Source organism: Sapajus apella, unplaced genomic scaffold (assembly GCF_009761245.1).
Source record: "Sapajus apella isolate SASKATOON/1434 unplaced genomic scaffold, GSC_monkey_1.0 scaffold24, whole genome shotgun sequence".
Classification (NCBI taxonomy): domain Eukaryota; kingdom Metazoa; phylum Chordata; class Mammalia; order Primates; family Cebidae; genus Sapajus; species Sapajus apella.
The window spans coordinates 19,768,722-19,787,968 of NW_022436964.1; the positions used below are offsets into that span (position 1 = coordinate 19,768,722).

The 19,247-nt window shown below is 35.0% G+C and overlaps 1 protein-coding gene across 8 annotated transcripts in view; it reads right to left on the bottom strand.

Moving 5' to 3' along the window:
- The window catches only part of RFX3 (regulatory factor X3), a 295,708-nt gene that overhangs the window by 197,289 nt on the left and 79,172 nt on the right, over positions 1-19,247 (bottom strand). Inside the window, exon 1 of one of the 8 annotated variants that reach the window (XM_032291027.1) lies at positions 118-648. The exons of the other annotated variants lie outside the window; for them this stretch is intronic. Within the exon in view, the coding sequence (XP_032146918.1) occupies positions 118-127 (10 nt within the window). The 5' untranslated portion in view covers positions 128-648. Of the gene's footprint in view, positions 1-117; positions 649-19,247 lie in introns of those variants that run through there. 8 annotated transcript variants of the gene reach the window in all.

Below are 19,247 nucleotides of genomic sequence, written 5' to 3' on the forward strand. Positions count from 1 at the left end.
TTAAAAAAGAGGAGTAAATTATAAGAGGCAGGTTCTGCAGCAAAGTCAGCAATTATTTCTACAAACACCTGTACTCTTCCATATTCATCAGTACTATTCTTTCCTTTACTTCCTTACCTCCATTCATTTCTGGTTCTTTTCTTCAGACGATCCAAGATGTCAGAAACCATTTTGTCCATTTAAATCTCTTAGATCCTGATCTGCACAACCAAAGATATCCTTGGGTCAAACCTGAAACCAGCAAATATGGATCTTTCTCACCTATAAAGTTCTGTGGCTACATAAGAAACTAGCCTAAGGAGCAATGAAATCTGTGAACTCTCAGAGATAAATATTTCTACTATGTGCCAAAAAAAACCCAAGAAGGCAATAAATAATCAACACAGTATCTCCTGAGGCTCTTGACTGACCGTCACCTGCAGGATGGCCACATTCAGTGACTGAGCCAGAACGAACACTGAGGATATCTATCTAAGCCACAATAAACAGCAAAATAAGATATTAATGAACCTCTGAAGGAACTACAGATTATGAGGTTTACAGTATATTCTGAACTAAAAGCTTACCAAGCCTTGAGGAGCAAGACAAAACCAAGTGGAGAAAGCTAACAAAAACAATGGAGAAGAAACCTCTATTAATTAAATGCAATTGTTATTTTATTAAATGAATTAAATTTTATTAAATGAATTGATATTCAGCATCACTTACAAGGAGCTGAATATCCTCCTTTCACAGAAAATTTAAAGTAAAATAAACTTTACTATAGAAAAATAAAACATTTAAATTACCAGACATTCAACTCTATAGAAATAACCATGGTTAACATCCTCTAGTCTATTTTATAAAAATATATGACAGAAGGTGTGTGCATTTTTAAAGCAAATAGTTTATCGAGTCTTTATTGTTGTACAGAATAGAAGATTAAAACTCTCAGCATTTCAAGTCCTTGACCTATATGAATTCATTTAGCCATCCCATTAACCTGATGACACAGGTAGTATTACACTGTTTACAGATGACAGATCAAACCATGGAGCTTATTTATTGTCTTTGCAGGTAGTTGCTGTGTGACACAGATCACATATGGAAAGTAAACCCTCATAGACTAATGCTGGCTTCTTCTCACATCACCTCTAATGTATTTTCTTTTCCTCTGCCTCTCTGGTCTTCTATCCCTAATGCAATGGCACCCAAGAGGGCCTATCACAAAATTACTCTAGCCAGCAACTTTATTCCAACAACAGGATGTATAGTTCTGCTGACAGGAACTGATAGGAACTCTGAAGCCAAAGACTGCGCTCTTCTGTATCTTCCTGGGAATCATGATAGTGTTGTAACTGGCTTTTCTTAGGGCGGGAGGAACCTCTATAAAAATAGTACTTTTGTCAAGAAAATAAAGAACTACGTGAAAACTGACAACCTTGGGAAGATAAAAGACAAAAAGAGAAGTTATTTTCTTAGTGTAGAACTATCCTACAGTTTAGTCGGACTAAATGCAGACTCTGGATGACTAGTGGCTGTTTCCTAATATCAGTTTAACACTATCCCAACATATGCTGAGAATTCTATTCAACTTTAAAACAGTAAGTAGATACAGAGCAACTGGAGCTGTCTGTGATGGGTGGAATGTTTTCAAATGGTACAACCACTTCAGAAAGGACTTTGAAAGGTGCTTCTGAAGTCAAACATATAGTAACCATATGACCCAATATTTCACTCGTAAGTACTGATCCAACAAAAAGGAAAACATTTGCCTAAACAAAGACTTACAGATTCATAGAAACTTTTTCATAATAGCTAAAACTGAAAACCAAATATACATGAATGGGTGAATGGACAAACTGTAGTACATTCATAAAATGAAATACTACTCTGCAATAAAAAGAAAAGAGCTATTCATATCCCATTCATACACAGAGCCCATAAGTGAGTCTCAACATTAGGCTGAACAAAAGAAGACAGACACAAGAGCACATATGGCATAACTCCATTTATATGGAATTCTAGAAAACAGAAATTTCATCTAGAGAGAAAGCAGATCAGTGTTTGCCTGGGGCTGGTGACGGGTACAAGGGAGCTTTGATGAATTTAAAAATATTCTATAACTTGATTATGGTGGTGGTTACATGGATCCACATTTTAAAAACTCAACTGAACATTTTTTTAAAAAGGTATATTTCATGTTATATATTGTATGTTTTATATATATTTATATATATATATATATATATGTCAAGGTAATTTTTAAAAACAATAAATCTTAGAATATATTTAAAATAGGGAAAAAACAGCCACACTATACTTACTGTACTGTTCAGATGATATTAAGGGAAAGAAAAGTAAGAGGAGGTTAAGTTGAATGGTGAGTATATACAGTAATAAAGATACAGGTGCAACTAGGATCTATACGGTTGAATCAGAATAAATATCAGGACTTCTGTTAGAAATACTGAAAACAAATACTGCTTTTCCCAGTGGAGGTAAATATAGAACTAGTTAAGTCTTAGAAGCTATCAAAAGTCATATCAGAACCACATCAGAGCGGTATCAGCATATCAGTAATAATATGACTACTAAATGGCAAATTAAGTAAATAGGGAAATAATAAGCCTTACGAGCTCCTAAAAGCCATATCAAGAGCATCACAATAAAGCAAATACCAGGAACCCAGAAGAAATAAATAAAAGTCACTAAGCTGCTGGATCATTGCCGAAATAGCCATATCTTTAGACTTTTGAGTTAATGGGCTAATGTATTTCATTTGTGGCTTAAATCCACTGGAGTCATCTTTTTCTTTTTTTGGCTTTTTAACTTTTTTATTACCTGTAACAAAAGTAAAGTAATGCAAAGGAAAATAGATTAGAATGTACAAGATGTCAATAAGACTTAAAAACTGGATTCAAAATTTATAGCTAGATCTATAAAGTAATTCTGCTGTTGGATAACATAAGTTCCCATTCATCGAGCATCTTTTATTTGTCCTATGTGGATATTTCTTATAAGCACTTATTTTAAAACTTGTAAATGTTTTTAAATTCATTTCAACTACCTGGTCTACATCAGCCCCAAACTTAATGGGTTGGAGCTGTAATTCTTGAATTGGTGGAGCAAACACAAGGGCTTGTTTTAGAAAGTAATATGCCTTAATAAGAAATGATTTTTTGTTGGCCAGACACAGTGGCTCACACCTGTAATCCCAGGTAGATCCCTTGAACTCAGGAGTTCAAGACCAGCCTGGGAAACATGACGAAATCCTGTCTCTACAAAAAATTTAAAAATTAGCCAGGTAAGGTGGCTCACACCTGTGGTCCCAGCTACTTGGGAGACTAAAGTGGAAGGATCGCTTAAGCCCAGGAGGTAGAGGTTGAGAGAGCCAAGATCACACATCACTGCCCACCAGCCTGGCAACACAATGAGACTCCGCCTCAAAAAAGAAAAGAAAATTTATTTTTGCTTAGTGATTCCCTGCTACTTGGCAAAAATAAACAAACTAGAAATGTGATCGGATAAAAGGGTCAAAGGCCTTGTGACCACAGGCAAATTTTATATATCTCTGTGGTCATGTATATTCTCCAATGAGCCTGCACTACTCTTATGATCTGAAAAACATTGCTATTTTTATAGACCCACACATTCAGCAAAACCTTATGATTCAACATTTTACAATGCATAAAATAGTCCTACCTTCCTTGTACCCTATCCTTCCCCATGTGAAACAAAGTTAGCTGCTTCTTCCTGAATAGTGTGAAACGCACAGAACCCACAGAAATAATGATCAGATATTTCAGCAGTTTAATGTGGCACATTATAGTATATTCATACTGCTTGGGGTTTGCTGAGCTTACTGGATGTGTAAGTCAATGTATTCTTAATCAAAAATGTAAATGGAAAATTTTCAACAAATATTTCTTAAATACTTTCATGCCTCTTTTCATGCTCTTCAACTCTGTAATTGCAATTATATATATGCAAGACTATAAGGTGTTGTACCGTAGGTCCTTGAATCTCTGTTCATTTTTGTTCTTTTTTCTTTTCTTTTCTTTTTTTTTTTTTTTTTTACATGGAGTTTCGCTCTTGTTGCCAGGCTGGAGTGCAACGGCATGATCTCAGCTCATCACAACCTCCGCCTCCCATGTTCAAGGGATTCTCCGACCTCAACCTCCCCAGTAGCTGGAATTACAGGCATGTAACACCATGCCCGGCTAATTTTGTAATTTTAGTAGAGATAGGGTTTTGCCACGTTGGTCAGACTGGTCTCGAACTTCTGACCTCAAGTGATCTGCCCGCCTGGGCCTCCCAAAGTGCTGGGATTACAGGTGTGAGTCATTTTTCTTTAATTTTTTTCTAAATTAATCAGATTGAATAAATTTCATTGATATGCATCAAGTTGATTTTGTATTTCTAAACAGCATATTGGAGATAGTAAAACCAATACATTTGTAATTACAGTTATTGTTCTTTTCAGTTCATGAATTTTCACTTAGCTTTTCATACACAGAAAAATTTATTTTAAAAAAACCCCATCATTGAATTATTTTGGAATTACTTGGAATAATTACTTGGAATAATGTTCTTTTTAAAATACATTATAGGATTGGATTTACTTGTATTTTATTTACAACTTTTACACCATGTTTGCGAATAATGTTTCTGTTTTTGCTTTTAAGCACAAAAGATAGCTTATTGGCTCATTTAACTGAAAAATCCAGTCATAACTCCATCTATGTTTATAAATGAGTGATTTTTAAAGTTTTTTTAACTGACATATTCATGAGGTACACACAGTGACGTTTCAATACATGTAACGTATCATCATCAGTTCAGGGTAATTAGCATAACCAACATCTCAAATATCTATCATTTTTTTACATTGCAAACATCCAATACCCTTCTTCTGGCTATTTGAAACTATAAATAATTGATAACTATAGTCATCCTACAGTGGTACAGAACAAGGGTCCCCAACCCCTCAACTGTGGAACCCACCCAGGTACCAGTCCGTGGACTGTTGGGAACCAGACCACACAGCAGATGAGTAGCAGGTGAGCCAGTGACGCTTCATCTGTATTTACAGCCACTCCCCATTGCTCACATTACTGCCTGAGCTCTACCTCCTGTCAGAGCAGCAGCAGCATTTGATTCTGACAGAGGCACAAGCCCTGTTGTAAACTATACATGCAAGGGATCTAGGCCATGTTCTTTATGAGAATCTAATGCCCGATGATCTGTCACTGTCTCCTATTATCCCCAGACAGGACTGTCTAGTTGGAGGAAAACATGCCCTGGGCTCCCACTGATTCTACACTATGATGAGTAGATAATTATTTCATTATATATTACAGTGTAATAATCATAGAAATAAAGCACACAATAAATGTATTTGAATCACTCCCCCACCTCCTAGTCCATGGAAAAATTGTCTTCCAAAAAACCGGTCCCTGGTGGCAAAAAGGTTAGGACCACTGGTGTAGAACACTAGTAGTTTCCATTTCTCTGCCAAGATTTCTAACCCGTTTACTCATTAAGACCACAATTTGTTTAAGTCCTCTTATTAGTATGCATACATGAGCCTTTGTCAGCTAATCTCAACAACTAGGCCATCTCAAGGTCTGCTGCTACTGACTTTATTTTCTTTTTACTATTGGTCACATTTTCCCCATTTTGGCATGTGTGGTAATTTATTAGATACTATAATATGTAATAAATATATAATACAATATATAAATAAAATATGTAATATAAATAAATGTATACATTGTATTATATAATCATACAATGCAGAGAAACTAGATTCTGCTATGATCTGAAGAATGATAATCTTTGTTCTCAGATAGTATAATTACTGGATGAACAAAATGAATTTGTTTACGTTTTGTTAGGAGGAATTTGAGAAAATTGCATTGCACTCTAGTCTGGGCAACAGGACAAGATTCTGTCTCAAATAAATAAATAAAAATAAAGGTATATCAGGAATACATACAATATATGTAGGTACTAATCGATTTTATCATTTATTACCAAAAATATATATATAAATCTATTATGAAAAGTTAAAATGTATCAAAACTTACCAACTTAGAAAGCACATGGTACCGTTTGCAGTCAAGAGAAGTGTAAACAAATGTAAAGATGCAGTGTTAAATCATAACTGCATAAAATTAGTTATAATGCCTACTGTACAACTGTAATAATTTTGTAGCCACCTTATATTGCTATTGTGGGTGAGCTCAAGTGTTGGGAGAATCTACTCTGTGATGCTAATCATCTCTGAGTGAGCGGTTCATCTTCCCAGTAAATTGTGTATCACAGTAAAAAGTGACCTCTCACAGTTCTCACGTTATTTTTCATCATATTTAGTGCAAAGCTATAAACTTTGAATAACATCATGGGTCCCATATGAAGTGGCACTAGTGATGCTGCAAGCGTACCTAAGAGGCTGAGAAAAGTTACGTTACAAGAAAAAGTTGAATTGTTTCATATGTACCATAGATTAAGGTCTGCAGCTGAGGTTGCCCACCTTTTCAAGATAAATGAATACAGCATAAGGATGATTGTAAAAAAAAAAAAAAAAAGGAAATTCATGAAGCTGTCGCTATAGCCATACCAACAGTTATGAAAACCTTGCACTTTTGCAAATTACCCTTTTCTGTCAGATAGAAAATGCACTTTTATGTGGATGCAGGATTGCTATAAGAAAAGCATACCTATAGATTCTAATATAATTCAAGAAAAAGTTGTCATTATATGACAATTTAAAGCAAAAGGAAGATGAATGATCTAACGGTGGAGTATTTAATGCCAGCAAAGGATGGTTGGGTAATTTTAGAAAGAGGCTTGGCTTAAAAATGTCAAGAAAACAAGAGAAGCAGTTTCTGCCAACCAAGTAGCAGCAGACAAGTTCCTAGACACATGAAGAAAATCAATGAGGAGAAAGCATATCTCTTATGAACAGGTTTTTAATGCAGACAAAAGCGCTCTATTCTGGGGGAAAAAATGCCACAAAGAACATGTATGAGTAAGCAAGAGAAGTGAGCACCAAGATTTAAGGAAGGAAGCAGCAGACCAACTACACTGTTTGTGCAAATGCAGTCAGGTTCATGATAAGGATTGCCCTGATCTATAAATCTGCTCCCCAAGCCATGAAGAAGATAAACACCAGCTGCTAAGGTTTTGGTTGTACAATGAGAAGCCCTTTTGCCACACTGTCTAAGAAGAGAAGAGCTTTCTGGACAGGTTCCATTGATTCTTTGTTCCTGAAGTGAAGAAGTACCTTGTAAATAAGGGAGGTGTGTTTTAAAGTTCTTTTGATATTGGGCAATGCCCCAGTCACCCAGAACCCCATGAGTTCAGTACCAAAAGCGTCAAACTGATCTACTTGCTCCAAACACATTATCTTTAATTCAGCCTCTAGATCAGGGGTCATAAGGATTTTTAAGGCACATAGCACTCAATGGAAAAGATTGTCTATAGTATGGAAGAGAAACCCGATAGAGAGAGTGTCATGAAAGTCTAAAGAGATTACACCATTGAAGAGACCATGGTTGTTACAGAAAAACCTGTGAAAGCTATCAAGGCCAAAACCATAAATTCCTGCTGGACATAACTCTGTCCAGGCTTTGCATATGACTTCACAAGATTTAGAACAGTGTACATGATTTAGATTTGGAACTGTACTCCAAATGAAAAAAAAAAAAAAAGATACTAGATGAAAGGTATGAAGACATGGATCTTGAAGAAATCCAAGAGCCAATGGACAGCAGAGGAATTACAGAAGATGACTTGAACTCCTTGAGTGCCAATGCCAGACAATAAGGAAAAGATGCCAGAACCAATGCCAGACAGTAAGGAAAAAGATGTAGAAGCAATGCCAGAAAACAAAGTGAACTTAGACAATCTGGCAGGTTTCCACTTACTCAAGACAGCTTTTGACTTCTTTTATGACATGGATGCTTCTATGACATGGGCACTGAAACGAAACAGTGGGAGAAGGGTTGATACTGCAAAGAAACGCTTTAAGAGAAATGAAAAAGCAAAAAAGTCAGATACAAATTACAATGTACAGTTGTCCTTCAGCATATGCAGGGGATTGGTTCTAGGATCCTGCATGTATACCTAAACCCATATATACCCAAATCTTTGTATACTCAAGTCCTGCAGTCAGCGATGCAGAACCTCAGTATACAAAAAGCCGGCCCTCCATATATGTGGGTTTTGCATCCCACAATACTGTATTTTTGATCTGCATTTGGTTGAAAAAAATTAAAATAAAAGTGGACCCATGTAGCTCAAGTCCATGTTGTTCAAGAATCCACTCTATTTCCATAAAGTTACACAGTGTGTGCCTGCCTCCCCTTCTACCTCCTCCACCTCTTCCATTTCCCCAAGACACCATGACCAACCCCTACTCTTCCTCCATCTCATCCTACTCAATGTGAAGATAACCAGGATGAAGACTTTAATGATTATCTACTACCATTGAATGAACAGTAAATATATATTCTTTATGATTTTCTTAGTAGCATTTTCTTTTCTCTAGCTTACTTTATTGATAAGAATACAGTCCATAATACATATAACATAGAAAATATGTGTCAATCTACTGTTTGTTATTGGTAAGCCTATTAATAATTAAGTTCCAAGGGAGTCAAAAGTTATAGGTGGCTTCTGACTGTGCTTGGGTGGAGATGTTGCCACCCCAAACTCCTACACTGTTCAAGGGTCAACTGTATTTCATTTGTATAACAGAATATAGGCTACAGTTGCCTTAAACCACTGTTTTTTACAGCAGTTCAAACACTGCCTATTCCATAAAGCTTTTCACAATCAAATAAGTAAAAATATCTGTCATGCCACTTGTTTATGGTCTAGAACAAAGGGCGGCACGCTTAGTCTGTAAAGGGCCAAGTTCAGTAAATATTTTAGGCTTTATGGGCTAGAGTCCCTATCACAACTACTCAAATCTCCCATTGCACTGTGAAAGCAGTCATAGATAATATGTAAACAAATGGGCATGGCTGTCCCAATAAAACATTATTTACAAAAAAAGGCAGCCAGTTGGATTTGGCACCAAGGCCATAATCTGCCAAACCCTGCTCTAGAGCAGTGTTTCTCAATCTCTACTATTCATACTAATCATGTGTAATCTCAGTGCAGATTCTGACTCTGTACATCTGGGTGGGGCCTGAGATTCTGTATTTCTAACAATCTCACAGTTGAGTGATGGTGATACTATTCAGAGGATCATATTTTTGAGTAGCAAGGTTCTGATAAGCTCCATGAGAAGGGAGGTCCTAAGTAAATATTTACTATCTGGCCTACATGCCTAGAAAAGTGTCTGACACATAATAAGTCACTCAGTAAATATTTATGTAAAGAATGAACAAATGTGCTTCTAATAGAATATCATGCTCTGCCTTGTATCATTATTATTTAAGCTTACCAAATCTAGCAATCTCTGTAACATGGTGGACTTTCTAATAAATGCTAATGAATTAAATCAGACCCTTGGTCTATGTACACACTACAAAAGCTAGTTGTTGGTAAATTCATCCCAAATTCTTCTTCTATGTTCCTCCACAACAATCATCTTGTATTTTTTTAAGCTTTCTACAGTCCTTGTACTTCAAGGTCTTTGTACATTCCACTTCCCCTGATAGGAACATCCTTCCCTAATCATTCAAGTCTAAAGATAAATGTCACCTCCTTAGAAAACAGCGCAATAAGTATCCTTATGCTGTCCCCACCCAAATGCAGTTCTCTAGCTCAGCCTTGTGTGTCTTCTTCGAAGCACTTACCACATTTTACAATTAGTCATGCATTGCTTAACAACAGAGACATGTTCTAAGAAATGCATCATTAGGGAATTTCATCATATTGTAAACATCATAGAGTGTTCTTACGCAAACCTAGATGGTACATCCTACTATACACCTAGGCTATATGGTATAATGTACTGCTCTTAGGCTACAAACCTGTATAGCAAGTTACTGTACTGAATATTACAGGCAACTGAAACACAGTAGTAATTACTTATATCTAAACATATCTAAGTACAGAAAAGGTATAGTAAAAATATGGTATAAGAGATTTAAAAAATGGTATATTTGTATTAGGCACTTACCAGAAACAGAGCTTGTAGAACTAGAAGTTGCTCTGGGTGAGTCAATAAGTGAGTGAAGCCCTAAGCATTACTGAACACTTCTGTAGACTTTATAAACACTATATACTTAGGCTACATTAAATTTATAAAAATAAATTTTCATTATTCAGTAATAAATTAACATTGGCTTACTATAACTTTTCTGCTTTATAAACCTTTTAATTTTTTAACTCTTTGACTCTTGTAGTACCACAGCTTAAGCACAAACACATTGTACAACTGTACAAAAATATTTTCTTTATATCCTTATTCCACAATCTTTTTGTATATTTAATTTTTTTTTTACTTTTAAAACTTTTTTGTTAAAAATTAATACACAAACATAGACATTAACCTAGGTTTATATAGGTTGAGGATCATCAAGATATCACTAGGCTATAGTAATTTTTCAGCTCCATTATAACCTTAAGGGACCACTATCATACATGCAGTCTATCACTGACTGAAACATCATTGTTCAGTTCACGGCTACATTTTATTTATTTATAAGGTGACTTTTAAAAATTCCATTTACAGCCAGGCATGGTGGCTCATGCCAGTAATCCAAGCACTTTGGGAGGCTGAGGCCAGCGGATCACAAGATCCAGAGTTTAGAACAGGCTGACCAACATGGTGAAACCCCGTCTCTGCTAAAAACACAAAATTAGCTGGGCATGGTGGTACATGCCTATAATCCCAGCTACTCAGGTGGCTGAGGCAGGAGAATCACTTGAACCTGGGAGGTGGAGGCTGCAGTGAGCCGAGATTGCACCACTGCACTCCAGCCTGTGAGACAGAGGGAGACTCCATCTCAAAAAATAAAAAATAAAAAAAATTCCATTTACTCTACTAGAAAGTAAGCTCACCAACTGCATTTACCTTATTCACCACTGAATCCGTACCAATTAGCACAGTTCCTGACAAATGTATACACAAATTTGTATTTATTTATTGAATAGAGAATTATTCACATGCACAGAGAATTTCTTCTGTTATCCTTACACTTAAGAAATAACCGCAATGTAAAAAAAAAGAATAATACTGCCTTTTATCTGAGTAGGGTCACAGCAGCCAAATTTGTACTTCATGATGCTGCTCTCTCAACACTAACTAATTAGATCAAGAGTGAATATCTGCTCTGAGTTGGTCTGCATTTTCTCTCATGGTATATTTAGGAATAAGACTGACACTTCAGTGTCTCGATGCTGGTCACTTTAACTGATTAAGTAGCAGTGGTAGGTAATTAGATTTGGTCATGTACATCCTTAAAAATACTGAAAAATAAATCCACGAAGTGTAAAGAAAGAAGAGACATGTAGATAGAAGCAACCGTAACAGATGAGGCAAGTACTACCTAGGTTCCTAACAACTTTACCCATAGCAAATTCCAGTTCTTTATGAAGTCAGGTCGTTCTTTGTGATTTCAGGAGTTATCCCAATATCCTTCTACATTTCTAGTTTTAGGTAGGCTGAAATGGGATTCTGATATTTACAACCATTTCTAACTAAACATATCCAGTTTATAAAGGAACATATAAAAGCAAAAATATAGCCCAGAAAGTGTGTCAACATTGCAGGAGGGAAAAATGTTAAGTGATCATCAAGTTTTCAATAACTAGAGTCTAGTAATCAAAGGTATGATTATAAAACATTACATTTTTAGTGAAAAGATAAACACTATCAATAGATTAGAGTATTTATGTAAAAACTAATATATCCTAAAATGAATACACACTTCAATAATTCCTCCAGTGAAACATTTGCCATCAGTGGGCTCTTAGTTCCAAAATTATTCAAAATACTTCATGCCAGGTGGCTGGCCATAGGTACATTTTTAAAAGTAAAAAGTTAACAATTCTTGGCATGAACTAATTGAAATAAATACTTATTTAACCCAAAAGAAACAGTAGAAGAGAGCGAAATGCTGTGCAATATTTGGAATAAAAATGAACTTGAGAAGAGATAAAGGATAGGAAACGATCACACCCAACTGAAATTATATTACTCAGACATACAGGAGATGTGACAAGCAAGAAGCCTGAGCCAATAAACTCCCTAAGAATCTCCTACAAGCCAATCACCTCAAAATGTCAATCAATTCTGGTCATTACTCCTGTAGCCAACTATTCCATATTAACTTTTTTAAAAAAATAATTGCTAATTGAGTAATCCACGTTTTGTTAGGAAGTTGAAATGGAATTGACAAAATCCTAGCAGTTTTCTTTTATAGCACACTTCAAAGTATCCATTATTTTCCAAGCAGCAAATGAAAATGTCAAAAACATTCTTGCTGTAGATATTTAGTTGTTTTCTGCCAAATTAATGAAAGGAAAATATTGCACTTTGAATTGGTTAATTACCATGAATCCTTCTGCAAAGGGCTCCTGCTTGCAGAATTAAGCCAGATTTAGTTGGCACACTGCCCTAATATTTATGAAGACTAGACTATAGGCTCCACTGTACTCAAGAGACATTTAGTTTTTGGCATCATTCATCAGCTTACAAATCATCAGTCCTAACTACTATAGACATTCAACTGTCTGAAATAAACAGGGCAGAAAGCACCTGCTTTTAATGGGGATGTACCACATTCTGCTTCTTTGCAATTTTAAGTGCTAGATTTAGAATACAGAATGAACAAGAATACCCTGATTTACATAGCTTCTAGAAATTAGAGCTGCTTTAACAAAAATCCTCTGGTAACAAAGCTACTGCAAGGAAATCCTCTAAGAGGAAGCAACTTCAAGCAAGAGGGAACATGGAGAAGTTATTTTTCTTCAGTATTAGGCCAGGGTTCATGGAGCTATTCCAGGTATAGGCCTCTTATGAGTCCATACATAGACCTCATTCCACCCTACTTCCTAGTATTTGAAGATAAAAGGTGCTGATTTGCCTACTTCAAAACCTCACCAAGTAACCATTGCAGTATTCAAGCCTAACCCTATCTCTCCTTTCTCCCTTCTTCATGTGATTCACATACATGCAGAAACTGCAAGATCTGAATGCCCTCTCTCCATGTCAGATAGCATATTAAATATATTTCCTTAAAACTGGATAGGGAAATGCTTCTCAACTTTTCAAAAAATATATTCTACCAGCCCTTCTATGTAGGAAAAAATGGGTAGAGAGATAGAGATGAAAAAAATTAATGATGTGTATATTTTCTTTTTCCATTCTCTAAATAAAAAGGGGGAAAAAAAAGATCCTGAATAAAGACAGAAACATACCGATAAACCTAAGAATACAGGCTGATCATCTCCAAGATGTTCTCCATATGATCATAAACAAGCATCTGAGAGGGCTCCAGTGTATAACCTCCTCATACAGAGTCTTGAATCAGGGAATGGGAAAAGCGCAGAAGCCAACAGCTGATGCTAAAAAGGTCATTCAACACCAACTACAACGTTCATATAATTTCACATCTAGGTAGTATGGCAAATGTAAAATTAGCAGGCAATGATTTTTAGAACTGATGAAATAACCTGTACAAATCCTTAGTCAAAAATACTCAGACGACATTAGACTTCAGTCTTGAAGAACTTGATATAAGTCTATATCTATCTTTAAATAAATTGGAGTTAGCCAAGAGGACAAACGAAATGTTTAAAGGGTCTAGAAACCATGAAAAACAAGGTATAAAAACAGAAAAAAAGTAGAAAAAGAAAAAGAAAGAACAGAAGGAACAAAGAGAATAGCAAGATGACCAACTTAAAAAGAACTGTATCAAAAACAATAGTAAATGCAAATGATCTAAACACTCCAATTAAACATTAAAAGGCAGAGATTAACAGACTCCTAAAAAGGCAAGACACAACATGCTGTCATTGAGAAATATACATTAAATATAGACACGTATAAGTTAAAAGCAAAAGGACAGAAAAAGGTATACCACACTAACACCAGTCAAAAGAAATCTAGAGTGGCTATACTAGTATCAGGAAAAAAGTTGATTTCAGAACAGAACTATTATCAGGAATACAGAGAATAATTTTATAATGATAAAGTGATCAATTCATCAAGATGACATAATAATTTTAAATGATTATGCACCAAATAACAGAGCTCAAATTATATAATTCAAAAACTGACAGTATCCAAGATTTATAATATTCTGGCCATAAAACAAGTCTCAAATTTAAAATGACTCAAGATATAACTATATATTACCTGCTCACAATTGAACTAAATTAGAAAACAGTAACAGAAAGATCTCTGGAATACCCCAAATATATTGGAGCTAAGTAAGAAACTTCTAAATAAACCAAAGGATCAAACAAGAAACAAAAAAGGATCAGAAAGTATTTTAACCTGAATAAAAATTTTTTAAAACAACATAAAAATTTGAAGTAAGCAACTAAAGCAGTACTTACAGGGAAATTTATACTACTAAATATCTACATTAGAAAATAAGAAAGGTTTTAACTTAATAGCTTCTGCCACACCCTGAGAAATCAGTAAAAGAGTAAATCGAGTCTAAAGTAATCAGAAGAAAGTTAAGGATCATGGTCAAATTCATTGAAATAGAAAAAAAAAATAAGTGAAAACAAAATCTCATTCTTTGAAATGACCAATAAAATTGATAAACCTCTAGACAGACTGATCTGAAATTAAAAAGATGTAAATTAGGAATTCCAGGAAGGAGAGGTGGCATTGTTACAGAATCTACAGATAATATGGGAATATTGTAACAACTTTATGCCAGTAAGTTTGAGAATTTAATAGCAAAAGTAATCAATTCCTTGAGACTCAACTTACCTAAGTTCACTCATGAAGGAACAAATAATGTGATATACCTATATCTATTAAAGGAATTGAATTTGTAATTCAAAAACCTCCCCACAAGAAAAACTCTAGGCCCAAATGACTTCACTGGTGAATTCTACCAAACATTTAAACAAGAAACAATACTAACAATATTAACATGTTTCCCAAACATTGCAGAGAGAATAATTCCCAAACTAGGCTATGAGACCAGCATCACTTTAATCACATGGAGACATTACAAGAAAAGGAAACCACATACCAATATTTCTTATGTACGTAAATGTAAAAATTCTAAAAGGCTAAATCTAATATTCATTAAGGATAATACATCAGGACTACGTAGAATCAGTCTCAGGATTTGAAAGCTAGTTTAGGGTTTCAGATCACCTTAAATGTAATCTACCATACTAAGAAACTAAAAAAGAAAAACTTAACAATCATATAAATAGGCACCTAAAAGTATTTGACAAATTCTAAAATCCATTTTCGATAAAAACTCCTAGCAAAGTAGCAATAAAAGAATTTTTTCCACCTACTAAAAGGCATTAAAAGCATAGGTTGGAAGTATTCTCTCTTCTCTAATGTATGGGAAACACGTTAATATTGTTAGTATTGTTTCTTCTTTAAATGTTTGGTAGAATTCACCAGTGAAGTCATTTGGGCCTGGAGTTTTTCTTGTGGGAAGGTTTTTGAATTACAAACTCAATTCCTTTAATAGATACAGGTATACCCATTATTTGTTCCTTCTTGAGTGAGCTTAGGTAATTTGAGTCATTCAAGGAATTGATTAATCCTGCTATTAAATTCTCAAACTTATTGGCATAAAGTTGTTACAACATTCCCATATTATATTCCCGTATTAACAACCTGCAGTTAACATCATATTTAAAGATGAAAAATTAAGTATCTCTTCTCTATGATCAGAAGCAAGACAAAGATGTCTTTTTTCATCACTTCTTGAACGTTCTAGCTAATGAAATCAGCAAAATAAAGAAATAAAAAGTATCCAGATTTTAAAGAAAGAAATAAAATTCTATTCAGACAACATGATCACCTATACAGAAAGTTAGTATCTATAAAACTGCTGTAAGAACTAGTGAGTTTAAAAGGTTGCAAGATACAAAATCAATGTTTAAATCAATTGTATATCTACTTACTAGTCATTAAAAATTAAAAGCTGGAATTTTTTTAAAAAATACATTTTTAATAGCATCCACAAACACAAAATACTTAGGAATAAATCTGACAAAAGATGTGCAAGATCTGTACACTGAAAACTACAAAAATACTTCTGAGAGAAATCAGAGGGCTAAATAAAGAGGTATAACTTGTTCACGGGTTACATGACCCAATATTGTTAACATGTCAAATCTTGCTAAATTAATTTAAAGATTTAATGTAATCCACTGGAAGTAATCCAAATCCCCAATACCAATAGGCTTTTTCAGCAGAAATTGACAAGTTGATTCTAAAATTCATATGGAAATGCAAAGGACTTAGAATAGCAAAAACACCCTTGATAAAGAAAAAATAAAAAGGAGGGCTAACACTACCTGATTTGAAGATTTACTTTTTTTTTTTTTGAGACGGAGTTTCACTCTTGTTACCCAGGCTGGAGTGCAATGGCGCGATCTCGGCTCATCGCAACCTCCGCCTCCTGGGTTCAGGCAATTCTCCTGCCTCAACCTCCTGAGTAGCTGAGATTACAGGCACGCGTCACCATGCCCTGCTAATGTTCTGTATTTTTAGTAGAGACGGGGTTTCACCATGTTGACCAGGATGGTCTCGATCTCTTGACCTCGTGATCTACCCGCCTCAGCCTCCCAAAGTTCTGGGATTATAGGCTTGAGCCACCGCGACCACCCGGCTGAAGATTTACTTAAGTTTCCAATAACCAAGACAGTATATTATTGGGGTAAAGACAAACAAACACATCAATGAAATGGAATAGAGAATTTCAAAGCTGACCCACATATAAACAGATAACCAATTTTCAAGAAAGATGCAAAGGCATCCAAGGAAAGAAATAATAGTTTGACAAGTATTGTTGGAACAAATGGATATCCATATTTTCAAAAAAAATAAACTCTGACCCACAGCTAACACCATATACAAAATTAACTAAAAATGAATTGCAAGGGATAGGTTAACAACTCTGAAACTGCTTTATATGTATACTGGGTTTGTACAACCAAGCAGATGGATGATGGAAGCCATGTTTCTCATTGTTGGAGGAGACTTTAATAATAAACAATAAACCACACTAAAACGAATGACATGGTATGTAATTGGTATAAAGTCAGAGACATCAGTATGAATACACATTTAGTTTAATATATATACAAATGAACACCTACAGAATTTCAGTGAGAGAGAGAGAGAGATTGATCGATTCATGGGTTAGCGTATTTACACGTTTCCTGTTTCTGCCTGCCACACGAACCTAGACATAGTGACAGCCTGTGGCAACAACCAACATACCCAGTGTACGGGTCTTAATTTCTATATAATTAGCTCTAAAAACAAGAACCAAGGCTCCCTTGAGAAATGGATGATTCTGGCACTGGGGCATAGAAAATATAAGACTTCAGCATCTTGTGGTATCAGAACATAAAAAGTGATCCACAAAAAAGGTGGAGGGGAACACGTTAAGGAGCCACAGGAGCCAACCAAAAAGAGCTCCCAATGGCCAAAGTTGGAACAAGTTGAGTAACAAAATAATGTAGTATTTGAATGTAATGTAAAGTATAAAATATTAAGCCATACTGATAAAATAAATGAAGAAATAAATGGGAGAGAAGAGATAAATATTTCTTATAGAAGAATTTCAAATAACTTATGTAAATACCCTTACCTCTAGGAGATACAACTAATAAGCCCCTCCCCTCTTTGGGCATAGGCTTTACTTAGTGACTTGCTTCCAAAAATAGAATATAGAAAGAGTGAAAAGAATTAACTTTACCATAGAGTAACCTGGCCAATATTACCTTAGTCAGGTAATCAAGGTTAAGCAATACGAGTGATAAAGATTTGTTGATACCATATGATGTGATGAGAAAGGCACTTCTCCCCAAAAAATCAGAATCCCTGTGTAATCAAGAAAAAAACATCAAACAAATCCAAATTGAAGGATACTCTACAAAATATCTGGCCAGTACTGCTCTAAACTGTCAAGGTCATGAAAAATAAGGATACAGATATTAGTGGAAAAACTGATGAAATCCAAATAAAGTCTGAAGTACAGTCAATAGTAATGTAACCTCTGGTTGCCTACTTGTAACAAATATATCATGGTTATTTGAGACGTTCATAAAAGAAAAGGAATGGGGGTACACGGGAACGTCTATACTACCTCTGCAACTTTTGTGCAAATCTAAAATTATTCCAAAGCAAAAAGTTTATTATAAAAATGGATTATAGACCTAAATGTAAAAAGTAAAAACATAAAGCTTCTGGATGAAAACATAAAAAATATTTTTAGCATTAATTTTGGCAAAATTTATTAGTTATGATGCTAACAGCATAATCCATAAAAAATAAAATTGATAAATTAGACTTAAAATTAAAAATTTTCTGCTCTTTGAAAGACACTGTACAGGAATTAGGAAAAAAAAGCAGACTAGGATCTGCAAACATATATCCAATAAATGTCTTACATCCAAAATGTAAAGAACACTCAAAACTCAACAATAAAACAACCTAATTAAAAGTAAGCAAAAGATTTAGACAGTCACTCATGAAGCGATAAAGTGGCAAATAAGGACAAAAAAAAAGATACTCAATATCATTAAACATTAAGTAGGTACAAATTAATACCATGAAAAGAAACCACTGCACATCTGTTAGAATGGCTAACGTTTTCTTCAACTTTTAAGTTCAGAGGTACATGTGCAGGATGTATAGGTTTGTTACATAGGTAAACATGTGCCATGATGGTTTGCTGCACAGATCATCCTGTCACCTAGGTATTAAGCCCAGCATCCATTAGCTATTCTTCCTGATGCTCTCCCTCCCACCACCAACCTTCTCCGACAAGACCCAGTGAGTGTTGTTCCCTTCCATGTGTCTATGTGTTCTCATCATTCAGCTCCCATTTATAAGTGAGAACATGAAGTGTTTGGTTTTCTGTTCCTGTGTTAGTTTGCTGAGGATAATGGCTTCCAGCTCCATCCATGTCCCTGTAAAGGACATGATCTCATTTCTTTTTATTGCTGTACAAGTACTCCATGGTGCATATGTACCACATTTTCTTTATCCAGTCTATCACTGATGGCCATTTCGGTTGATTCCATGTCTTTGCTATTGTGAATAGTGCTGCAATAAACATACACATGCATGTATATCT